The 12,928-nt window shown below is 43.2% G+C and overlaps 1 protein-coding gene across 4 annotated transcripts in view; it reads right to left on the minus strand.

Annotated features, from left to right (window-relative positions):
- flvcr2b (FLVCR heme transporter 2b) overlaps positions 1–9,013 on the minus strand; it is a 78,589-nt gene extending 69,576 nt beyond the window's left edge. For 3 of the 4 annotated variants that reach the window (XR_008141483.1, XM_052524393.1, XM_052524395.1), the window contains exon 1: positions 7,598–9,012. Coding sequence is in view for 3 of the 4 variants with exons in the window: in XM_052524393.1 (XP_052380353.1) it covers positions 7,598–8,206 (609 nt within the window). In the remaining variant the exon portion in view is untranslated. Of the gene's footprint in view, positions 1–7,597 lie in introns of all 4 variants that reach the window. The other variant, XM_052524394.1, reaches the window with a different exon arrangement.
- Between the last annotated feature and the right edge of the window lie 3,915 nt (positions 9,014–12,928).

The following is a 12,928-nucleotide window of genomic DNA, read 5'->3' on the forward strand; positions in this document are numbered from 1 at the left end:
GCATCCTGTAGCACAAACTCAAAAAAGTTCCAGAACACTGTAAAGTCCATGGAGAATAAGAGCACCTCCTCCCAGCTGCCTACTGCACTGAGGCTAGGAAACACTCACCACTGATAAATCCACGATAGAGAATTTCAACAAGCATTTTTCTACAACTGGCCATGCATTCCACCTGGCCACCCCTACCCCGGTCAACAGCCCTGCACCCCCCCACAGCAACTTGCCCAAGCCTCCCCCATTTCTCCTTCACCCAAATCCAGATAGCTGATGTTCTGAAAGAGCTGCAAAATCTGGACCCCTACCAAATCAGCCATGGTATCCCTATATAACTCCATGTTAGAATGAAGTTAGAGGATAAAAAGGGTCCCTATTTCAACCTAAGACCTTGGTCTTTCTCCTGATATTGAAAATAGATACTGGGGCTGAGAAATACACAGTGTGACAACCAACCCCGGTCTCCCCTATCAGATCTACGCAGAAACCGAGTGCTCATTGTATACTTTTTTTTTTTTTTTTTTTTTTTGCTAGATAGTCACCCGTTAAAAATCTCCTGAGGAATGTTTCTCGGCTAAACTAAACTAAGACGACTCGGAGTAGTTTCACATTAACAAATCACTGAGGCCTAATTTGTTATTCACCCCATTTGGTTAATACATTTCCATACTGGCTGAACAACAGCCTTCATAGGATGTGTAAACTTCTCTATACCTAACTACTGAGTTGCAGGCCCACAAATTAACTTTGAGGCTGGAAATTAAAGAATGAGCCGGTTTTTCCCTCATTTCACATTATCTCATTGTTATCTCATTGCCTTCATAGGATGTGTAAACTTCTCTTTAAAACATTTTTTTTTTCCAATAATAAAAAAAAATAGGGAAAACTTGATCTGAGGTTACTGGTTGCGGTGAATTACTTCATGATAACTTTAGAGAAAGCAGCGTGCTGGTTCTTTTCTTTTACACCTCCTTATTTACATAAGTATTCAGACCCTTTTACTGTGAGGCTTGAAATTGAGCTCAGGTGCATTCTGTTTCTATTGATCATCCTTGAGATGTTTCTACAACTTGATTGGGAGTCCACCTGTGGTAAATTCAATTGATTGGACATGATTTGAAAAGGCACACACCTGTCCATGTAAGGTCCCACAGTTGACAGTACATGTCAGAGCAAAGATCAAGCCATGAGGTGGAAGGAACTGTCCGTAGAGCTCCAAGACAGGATTGTGTCGAGGCACAGAACTGGGGAAGGGTACCAAAAACTGTCTGCAGCGTTGAAGGACCTCAAAAACACCATGGAATCCAATCCATAATTCTTAAATGGAAGAAGTTTGGAACCACCAAGACTCTTCCTAGAGCTGGCCGCCCGGCCAAACTGAGCAATCTGGGGAGAAGGGCCTTGTTCAGGGATGTGACCAAGAACCTGATGGTCACTCTGACAGAGCTCCAGAGTTCCTCTGTACATTTACATTTACATTTAAGTCATTTAGCAGACGCTCTTATCCAGAGCGACTTACAAATTGGTGCATTCACCTTATGACATCCAGTGGAACAGCCACTTTACAATAGTGCATCTAAATCTTTTAAGGGGGGTGAGAAGGATTACTTTATCCTATCCTAGGTATTCCTTAAAGAGGTGGGGTTTCAGGTGTCTCCGGAAGGTGGTGATTGACTCCGCTGTCCTGGCGTCGTGAGGGAGTTTGTTCCACCATTGGGGGGCCAGAGCAGCGAACAGTTTTGACTGGGCTGAGCGGGAACTGTACTTCCTCAGTGGTAGGGAGGCGAGCAGGCCAGAGGTGGATGAACGCAGTGCCCTTGTTTGGGTGTAGGGCTGTAGAGATGGGAGAACCATCTAGAAGGACAACCATCTCTGCAGCACTCCACCAATCAGGCCTTTATGGTAGTGGCCAGACAGAAGCCACTCCCTCCACAACCACCTGAACTCAACCCAATTGAGATGGTTTGGGATGAGTTGGACTGCAGAGTGAAGGAAAAGCAGCCAACAAGTGCTCAGCATTCGTGGGAACTCCTTCAAGCCTGTTGGAAAAGCATTCCTCATGAAGCTGGTTGAGAGAATGCCAAGCATGTGCAAAGCTGTTATCAAGGCAAAGAGTGGCTACTTTGAAGAATCTCAAATATAAAATATATTTTGATATAACACTTGGTTGCTACATGATTCCTTATGTGTTATTTCATAGTTTTGATGTCTTCACTACAATTGTAAGGAAAAACCCTTGAATGAGTAGGTGACTAAACTTTTGTGTGTGTATTTATACTACACAATCTGATTAACCCAGATGAGGTCATAGTACTTATTCACAGTTGTGTGTCTCTTCTGAGTAAGTGTACACATCAGTGTAGGAAAGTTATACAGCTAATATGGAAATATGTTAGGCAAATGGACTGGAACACCAGCTATACCTAACTACTGAGTTGCTGCACATTAACAGAGTTGTCTTAATTCATCACATGTTGATTTGAAACAGACTGTAATTTGACCTCTAGCTGGTGTTTTATGGAGTCTTTGTATCTTCTCGCATCAGATTTGTTATTTTCACAAATATTGTTTTTATTTTTCTATCATTTCTTATTCCTAGTTAGTTGAACTCTCATTTGCAGGCCCACAAATGAACTTTGAGACTGGTAATTAAAGAGTGAGCCGGTTTTCCCTCTCTTATTTCACGTTACCTCATTGTTACCTCATTGTTACCTCATTGTTACCATGCAACGAGGTGCCTCCGAGGTGCCGGTGCCTTTTCCAAATAAGGTTGTTTTTTTAGAAATGTGATTATATTTTACTGTTTTCGCTTTGTGGGGTATTGTGATGTCACTATGGGTATTGTGATGTCACTATGGTGTATTGTGATGTCACTATGGGGTTTTGTGATGTCACTATTGGGTATTGTGATGTCACTATGGGGTATTGTGATGTCATTATGGGGTATTGTGATGTCATTATGGGGTATTGTGATGTCATTATGGGGTATTGTAATGTCATTGTGGGGTATTGTGATGTCATTGTGGGGTATTGTGATGTCATTGTGGGGTATTGTGATCGTCATTATGGGGTATTGTGATGTCATTGTGGGGTATTGTGATGTCATTGTGGGGTATTGTGATGTCATTGTGGGGTATTGTGATGTCATTGTGGGGTATTGTGATCGTCATTATGGGGTATTGTGATCGTCATTATGGGGTATTGTGATGTCATTGTGGGGTATTGTGATGTCATTATGGGATATTGTGATGTCATTATGGGGTTTTGTGATGTCATTATGGGATATTGTGATGTCATTATGGGATATCGTGATGTCATTATGGGGTATTGTAATGTCATTATGGGGTATTGTGATGTCATTATGGGGTATTGTGATGTCATTATGGGGTATTGTGATGTCATTGTGGGGTATTGTGATGTCATTGTGGGGTATTGTGATGTCATTGTGGGGTGTTGTGATGTCATTATGGGGTATTGTGATGTCATTATGGGGTATTGTGATGTCATTATGGGGTATTGTGATGTCATTGTGGGGTATTGTGATGTCATTGTGGGGTATTGTGATGTCATTGTGGGGTATTGTGATGTCATTGTGGGGTATTGTGATGTCATTGTGGGGTATTGTGATGTCATTATGGGATATTGTGATGTCATTATGGGATATTGTGATGTCATTGTGGGGTATTGTAATGTCATTGTGGGGTATTGTAATGTCATTGTGGGGTATTGTGATGTCATTATGGGGTATTGTGATGTCATTATGGGGTATTGTGATGTCATTATGGGGTATTGTGATGTCATTATGGGGTATTGTGATGTCATTGTGGGGTATTGTGATGTCATTGTGGGGTATTGTGATGTCATTGTGGGGTATTGTGATGTCATTGTGGGGTATTGTGATGTCATTGTGGGGTATTGTGATGTCATTATGGGGTATTGTGATGTCATTGTGGGGTATTGTGATGTCATTGTGGGGTATTGTGATGTCATTGTGGGGTATTGTGATGTCATTGTGGGGTATTGTGATGTCATTGTGGGGTATTGTGATGTCATTGTGGGGTATTGTGATGTCATTATGGGATATTGTGATGTCATTGTGGGGTATTGTAATGTCATTGTGGGGTATTGTAATGTCATTATGGGGTATTGTGATGTCATTATGGGGTATTGTAATGTCATTATGGGGTATTGTGATGTCATTATGGGGTATTGTGATGTCATTGTGGGGTATTGTGATGTCATTGTGGGGTATTGTGATGTCATTGTGGGGTATTGTGATGTCATTGTGGGGTATTGTGATGTCATTGTGGGGTATTGTGATGTCATTCTGGGGTATTGTCATGTCATTGTGGGGTATTGTAATGTCATTGTGGGGTATTGTCATGTCATTATGGGGTATTGTGATGTCATTGTGGGGTATTGTGATGTCATTGTGGGGTATTGTGATGTCATTGTGGGGTATTGTGATGTCATTGTGGGGTATTGTGATGTCATTGTGGGGTATTGTGATGTCATTGTGGGGTATTGTGATGTCATTATGGGGTATTGTGATGTCATTATGGGGTATTGTGATGTCATTATGGGGTATTGTGATGTCATTATGGGGTATTGTGATGTCATTGTGGGGTATTGTAATGTCATTGTGGGGTATTGTAATGTCATTATGGGGTATTGTGATGTCATTATGGGGTATTGTAATGTCATTATGGGGTATTGTGATGTCATTATGGGGTATTGTGATGTCATTGTGGGGTATTGTGATGTCATTGTGGGGTATTGTGATGTCATTGTGGGGTATTGTGATGTCATTGTGGGGTATTGTAATGTCATTATGGGGTATTGTGATGTCATTATGGGGTATTGTAATGTCATTATGGGGTATTGTGATGTCATTATGGGGTATTGTGATGTCATTGTGGGGTATTGTGATGTCATTGTGGGGTATTGTGATGTCATTGTGGGGTATTGTGATGTCATTGTGGGGTATTGTGATGTCATTGTGGGGTATTGTGATGTCATTGTGGGGTATTGTGATGTCATTCTGGGGTATTGTCATGTCATTGTGGGGTATTGTAATATCATTGTGGGGTATTGTCATGTCATTATGGGGTATTGTGATGTCATTGTGGGGTATTGTGATGTCATTGTGGGGTATTGTGATGTCATTGTGGGGTATTGTGATGTCATTGTGGGGTATTGTGATGTCATTGTGGGGTATTGTGATGTCATTGTGGGGTATTGTGATGTCATTGTGGGGTATTGTGATGTCATTGTGGGGTATTGTCATGTCATTGTGGGGTATTGTGATGTCATTATGGGGTATTGTTCATAGACTGATTTTTTTTTACAAATCCCCAGCAATTTTAGAATAAGGGTGTAACGTGACAATGAGGAAAAAGTCAAGTGGTCTGAATACTTTCCGAAGGCGCTGTGTGTAGCCTCTATATGGGGGCCTTGTATAGCGATAGGCTGAAATATGAAATGTCAACTTCCCTGTAACATAACAATGTCAGGTTATATGTTTTTTTTAAACATGTAAATAGGCCTACGGTAGATTCATCAGATGCATATGTAACGGATCTGAAACGGCTAGCTAGTTAGCGGTGGTGCTGATGTAACGGATCTGAAACGGCTAGCTAGTTAGCGGTGGTGCTGATGTAACGGATCTGAAACGGCTAGCTAGTTAGCGGTGGTGCTGATGTAACGGATCTGAAACGGCTAGCTAGTTAGCGGTGGTGCTGATGTAACGGATCTGAAACGGCTAGCTAGTTAGCGGTGGTGCTGATGTAACGGATCTGAAACGGCTAGCTAGTTAGCGGTGGTGCTGATGTAACGGATCTGAAACGGCTAGCTAGTTAGCGGTGGTGCTGATGTAACGGATCTGAAACGGCTAGCTAGTTAGCGGTGGTGCTGATGTAACGGATCTGAAACGGCTAGCTAGTTAGCGGTGGTGCTGATGTAACGGATCTGAAACGGCTAGCTAGTTAGCGGTGGTGCTGATGTAACGGATCTGAAACGGCTAGCTAGTTAGCGGTGGTGCTGATGTAACGGATCTGAAACGGCTAGCTAGTTAGTGGTGGTGCTGATGTAACGGATCTGAAACGGCTAGCTAGTTAGCGGTGGTGCTGATGTAACGGATCTGAAACGGCTAGCTAGTTAGCGGTGACGGGCGCTAAATAGCGTTTCAATCGGTGACGTCACTTGCTCTGAGACCTTGAAGTAGTGGTTCCCCTTGCTCTGCAAGGGCCGCGGCTTTTGTGGAGCGATGGGTAACGATGCTTCGTGGGTGACTGTTGTCGTTGTGTGCAGAAGGTCCCTGGTTCGCACCCGGGTATGGGCGAGGGGACGTTCTAAAGTTATACTGTTACACATATCCTTTAGAAGGGTTACGCGGAGATGTCGACTTTCCTGTAACAAGAAGGTCAGGCCTATGGATTGTCTAAGGACCATGTTGGTTTTTTTGACTGGTCCTCTGAGAAATGTCTAATCTTCCTCGCACAGCTGGTGATTCTCTCACTCCAGTGCCACTGTGAGCGTACCCCCACGTGCCTTATAACAGAGATATTTTTTTTATTTTACCTTTATTTAAAATAGGGAAGTCAGTTAAGAACAAATTCTTATTTTCAATGACATCATAGGAACAGTGGGTTAACTGCCTGTTCAGGGGCAGAATGACAGATTTGTACCTTGTCAGCTCGGGGATATGAACTTGCAACCTTCCGGTTACTAGCCCAACGCTCTAACCACTAGGCTACCCTGCTGCCCCATACGATATTGCCTTATTCAGCACCTATGGATCTTAAACACAGCACGGAATGAAGAAGCAAGCAAACATAGCATCCAAACTTAGAATCTCAACAACACAGGAACGTTACATGGCAAATGGCCATGTGTCTCGAGGAGTAAATGGAAATGTTTAGTTTCCCCACTTCAACCATCAATAGAGAAGGTTTCCATTGAAATTGTTATGGTGCCCTGAGGGCTTATGTCCTGTGATTATGCTATGGTACAGATAACCCTATACATTGAGCTCTCAAGCCAGGTCAGTTGGTCAGTGGGACAAATAAATCTGTACCTGTGACGTTCACCTTTGAGGCTCAGAGATAAGAGATTATTCATAATATATGCCATTTATCAGACGCTTTTATCCAAAGCGACTTACAGTCATGTGTGCATACATTCTACGTATGGGTGGTCCCGGGGATCGAACCCACTACCCTGGCGTTACAAGCGCCATGCTCTACCAACTGAGCTACAGGGACCACGGCTTGGCTTGAATTTGTGACTAGACTCACACTGTACACTGTTCTCTCAGAGTCTCGTCAATGGGACAAATTAATATGCATGTGATGACATTGACATTACACCTTTGAGGGCAGAGGATGAGAGATTACCAACTGGCCAATATAGGCCAGCGGTGGCTTGAGTATTGCGTAATTGCGCAATTCCCAACTGGGCCAAATGGACACATGGTTGGAGTAATCTTTAACATTCCGATAAGTGACTAATCATTTTTTAAAGTGCAAAATGACCGACTACATAAACAAATAGCTACATCTGCAATTACTTTTGAATGTATCTGACCTTAGACTACATAACATACCTGGTTTCCGAAGACCCCGATGGAGCAAGCAGTGGACACCTCCTCCGACCCAAACCACACCGAGGCGATCTTCGACGGCATCCCAAGGATAAACACCTGCGCAAGGGAGCAACAGAACTGTCCGAGCATGGTGACTGCGAACAGGTTGGGTCTCACACTGGTCACTTTGATCCAAGTCCCCGCGCAATTCATGGCTGTAGCCACCAGCGCAATGACACGGAGCCCCTTCTTATCCAGTAGCCAGGTGACCGGGAATATGAAGGGGATGTAAGTCAACATGTATATCATAGACATCCAATCTATAGTGAAAGACTCTACATCGTAGAACCTCATGAAAATGTTGTTGATAATTCCGTACTGGATCCATTGGAACGAGTTGCAGAGAGAATACGAGCTGAATAGCAACACTATGAACCATCGCCTCTTGTATAGTTTGATGGTTTGGTTTGTATCGTCCCCGTTCTGGTTGAGTTGTATCTTGTGCTCCATGCGCACGTCCTCGCTGTCAACGGCAGACTTCATAATTGTAATTTTTTCCAGATCTAACACATTTTGATTGTATTTGATTTCGCCGTAAACCAAGGAGGGTTTTTCATTTTCGCCGCTCATGTTGAAGTTCACTAATTAAGACGGGCCGGTGAATACAATACAGACACGTATGCCTCTCTTACATTTTAGTGAGAGTTCTGACCAGCTTGACTATGCGACAGCTCCCAGATCTTTTGACAGTACTCTAGTTTTGGGACACAAGCCAAACCAGCTACACCACCACTCGAAGTTCACCAATCAGAAACTACAACCGACACCAATCTCTATTTGATGCTACGTTAGCAAATAAAGTAGTTTAAAGTAAAGGCATTCCCCGAGATGAGAATGTGAAGTTTCGGTTCGCTAAACAACCATTCAATAATTCGCTTTGCAAAGGGTAAACTAGACAAGTCACTCATAGACTACATTACAAGTAGCCTGCATAGGCGCACTTTTTCTTGTTCCCGTTGTGCTGAAGTTGACAAAACAGTAGCCTACTTTCACAAAGCAGTATAAACTCAACAAATATAGCCCACAATTTGTTTTTAAATAATGTATGGAGATGTCATTCTGTTCAGTGTCGAGCGAAGTATCAATGGGCCAGTTCGTTTTGCATGGCCAGCTGTCTCGGGTGGGTGGAGATTTTCTTTAAGGACCATTAATGGGATGGTCTAAAACAGGCGTGACAAAGTCATTCCATGGATTTTTCCCTTTCAATTTCAGCCTAAGACCACCAGGTGTGAGGAATTCCTTACAAATTACTGAGTTTAATTTATCACTCAAGTACAAGGGAAGAACGAAAACCCACCGACACTCGGCCCTCCGTGGAATGAGTTTGACAACTTAGTTTTAAAACTATTAAACTCCGCTGAGACGAGCCACAGGGCCATGCAAAACGAACTTTCCCAATGTAAACGCCCGTTGACGTCACCACGTAGGGCCAACCAACCCACTACCCAATGAACCCTCACTGCCGTCTGTGTTGAAATTGGGCACGACCGAGGAGGAGGAGCTACATTTTGCAACCGAACATCCGACTTTGGTTGCCGACTAAAATTATTCTACTATCAATGCCAAAATGCTATTTCTGCTGTTGGTGACATAGGCTATACAACACACTTCCACAAAGCACCATCCACTGACCCAAGATAAAATGGAATACAATACAATAGAGTAGATTACAATATAATATAATATGGAGCTGGAATATAATATAATAGAATGGAATATAATATAATAGAATGGAATATAATATAATAGAATGGAATATAATAGCATATAATAGAATAACATTGAAAATGGCACTGGAATTGCAATAGATCATGTTATGTTACATGTTCATAAAATGTAAAGCGACCATTGGTCTGAAAACATGAGGCTTCCACCCAATGTTCCTTCTAAACTTGCATGCGTTAGCAGACGTGCTGTAGCCCCTAGACTGCCGCACAGCTCCCATGAGACTGCCGCACAGCTCCCACGAGACTGACGCAAAGCTCCCACGAGACTGACACAAAGCTCCCGCGAGACTGCCGCACAGCTCCCATGAGACTGCCGCACAGCTCCCAAGAGACTGCCATACAGCTCCCACGAGACTGCCGTACAGCTCCCACGAGACTGCCGCACAGCTCCCATGAGACTGCCGTACAGCTCCCACGAGACTGCCGCATAGCTCCCACGAGACTGCCGCACAGCTCCCACGAGACTGCCGTACAGCTCCCACGAGACTGACGTACAGCTCCCACGAGACTGCCCTATAGCTCCCACGAGACTGCCGTACAGCTCCCACGAGACTGCCATATAGCTCCCACAAGACTGCCGTATAGCTCCCACGAGACTGCCGTACAGCTCCCACGAGACTGCCATACAGCTCCCACGAGACTGCCATAAAGCTCCCACAAGACTGCCATATAGCTCCCACGAGACTGCCATATAGCTCCCACGAGACTGCCATATAGCTCCCACGAGACTGCCATATAGCTCCCACGAGACTGCCATATAGCTCCCACGAGACTGCCATATAGCTCCCACGAGACTGCCATATAGCTCCCACGAGACTGCCATATAGCTCCCACGAGACTGCCATATAGCTCCCACGAGACTGCCATATAGCTCCCACGAAACTGCCATATAGCTCCCACGAGACTGCCATATAGAGTGCTGAAGAAAAATCTGCCCACAAAGAAAAGCAGGAGATTAAACTTCATTCAACTGTTCTTGAGTTTTCCCCTTTTAATTAACACTATCAACATTTTCCTTTTACTGTGGCAATTGTGATCGAATCAAACGCCAATATTAGCCACTTCGATGCAACATTTTGAAACATGAAAGATATTTTGTTGTAAGCAGAATGTATAGGAATATAATTATATTGTGAATGACTCACCACATTCTCCAGACTGGTGAGGCATAGGCAGTGGTGTAAAGTACTTAAGTAAAAATACTTGAAAGTACTACTTAAGTACTTTACTTTACTATTTATATTCTTGACTAATTTTACTTTTACTTCACTCACATTCCTAAAGAAATGTATGTACTTTTTACATTTTCCCTGACAAAAATGTACTCGTTATATTTTGAAAGCTTAGCAGGACAGGAAAATGGTCTAATTCACTCACTTATCAAGAGAACATTCCTGGTCAACCCTACTGGCGGACTCACTAAACACTGGCCTCATTTGTAAATGATGTCTGAGTGTTGTAGTGTGCCCCTGGCTATAGTAAATTATGTCTGAGTGTTGGAGTGTGCCCCTGGCTATCTGTAAATGATGTCTGAGTGTTGGAGTGTGCCCTGGCTATATGTAAATGATGTCTGAGTGTTGGAGTGTAACCCTGGCTATCTGTAAATGATGTCTGAGTGTTGGAGTGTGCCCCTGGCTGTCTGTAAATGATGTCTGAGTGTTGGAGTGTGCCCCTAGCTATCTGTAAATGATGTCTGAGTGTTGGAGTGTGCCCCTAGCTATCTGTAAATGATGTCTGAGTGTTGGAGTGTGCCCCTGGCTATCTGTAAATGATGTCTGAATGTTGGAGTGTTTCCCTGGCTATCTGTAAATGATGTCTGAGTGTTGGAGTGTGCCCTGGCTTCTGTAAATGATGGCTGAGTGTTGGGGTGTGCCCATATCTGTAAAGAATGTCTGAGTGTTGGAGTGTTCCCCTGGCTATCTGTAAATGATGTCTGAGTGTTGGAGTGTTCCCCTGGCTAAAATGATGTCTGAGTGTTGGAGTGTGCCCTGGCTATCTGTAAATGATGTCTGAGTGTTGGAGTGTTCCCCTGGCTATCTGTAAATGATGTCTGATTGTTGGAGTATGCCCTGGCTATCTGTAAATGATGTCTGAGTGTTGGAGTGTTCCCCTGGCTATCTGTAAATGATGTCTGAGTGTTGGAGTGTGCCCCTGGCTATCTGTAAATAATGTCTGAGTGTTGGAGTGTTCCCCTGGCTATCTGTAAATGATGTCTGAGTGTTGGAGTGTGCCCTGGCTATCTGTAAATGATGTCTGAGTGTTGGAGTGTTCCCCTGGCTATCTGTAAATGATGTCTGAGTGTTGGAGTGTTCCCCTGGCTATCTGTAAATGATGTCTGAGTGTTGGAGTGTGCCCTGGCTATCTGTAAATGATGGCTGAGTGTTGGAGTGTGCCCCTGGCTATCTGTAAATTATGTCTGAGTGTTGGAGTGTTCCCTGGCTATCTGTAAATGATGTCTGAGTGTTGGAGTGTGCCCCTGGCTATCTGTAAATGATGTCTGAGTGTTGGAGTGTTCCCCTGACTATCTGTAAATGATGTCTGAGTGTTGGAGTGTGCCCCTATCTGTAAATTATGTCTGAGTGTTGGAGTGTGCCCTGGCTATCTGTAAATGATGTCTGAGTGTTGGAGTGTTCCCCTGGCTATCTGTAAATGATGTCTGAGTGTTGGAGTGTGCCCCTGGCTATCTGTAAATGATGTCTGAGTGTTGGAGTGTTCCCCTGGCTATCTGTAAATGATGTCTGAGTGTTGGAGTGTTCCCCTGGCTATCTGTAAATAATGTCTGAGTGTTGGAGTGTTCCCCTGGCTATCTGTAAATGATGTCTGAGTGTTGGAGTGTTCCCCTGGCTATCTGTAAATGATGTCTGAGTGTTGGAGTGTTCCCCTGGCTATCTGTAAATGATGTCTGAGTGTTGGAGTGTGCCCCTGGCTATCTGTAAATAATGTCTGAGTGTTGGAGTGTGCCCCTAGCTATCTGTAAATTATGTCTGAGTGTTGGAGTGTTCCCCTGGCTATCTGTAAATGATGTCTGAGTGTTGGAGTGTTCCCCTGGCTATCGGTAAAAAAAAAAATAGAAAATGGTGTCATATGATTTGATTATGAATTTGAAATTATTTATACTTTTACTTTTGATACTTAAGTATATTTTAACAATGACATTTACTTTTGGCACATAATAAGTAGATTTTAAACCAAATACTTTTGGATTTTTACTCAAGTATTATTTTACTGGGTGACTTTCCCTTTTACTTGAGTCATTTTTATTACAGTATCTTTACTTTTACTCAAGTATGACAATCGGTGTACTTTTTCCACCACTGGGCATAGCCAATCAGAGCTGCAGTAGGCCTATATGCAAATAAACTATTGCCATTTATGGATCTGTGTCGTATACATTGAACTGGATTGTGTTTTACAGCTGTGGTCATAAGTAGATTTGTTTTATTTATTTTTAATTTAACCTTTATTTAACTAAGGCAAGTCAGTTAAGAACAAATTCTTATTTTACAATGACGGCCTACCCCAGTCAAACCCTCCCCAAACCCGGACGACACTGGGCCAATTCTGC

This window comes from Oncorhynchus keta, chromosome 8, assembly GCF_023373465.1.
Source record: "Oncorhynchus keta strain PuntledgeMale-10-30-2019 chromosome 8, Oket_V2, whole genome shotgun sequence".
In the NCBI taxonomy this organism is placed as follows: Eukaryota; Metazoa; Chordata; class Actinopteri; order Salmoniformes; family Salmonidae; genus Oncorhynchus; species Oncorhynchus keta.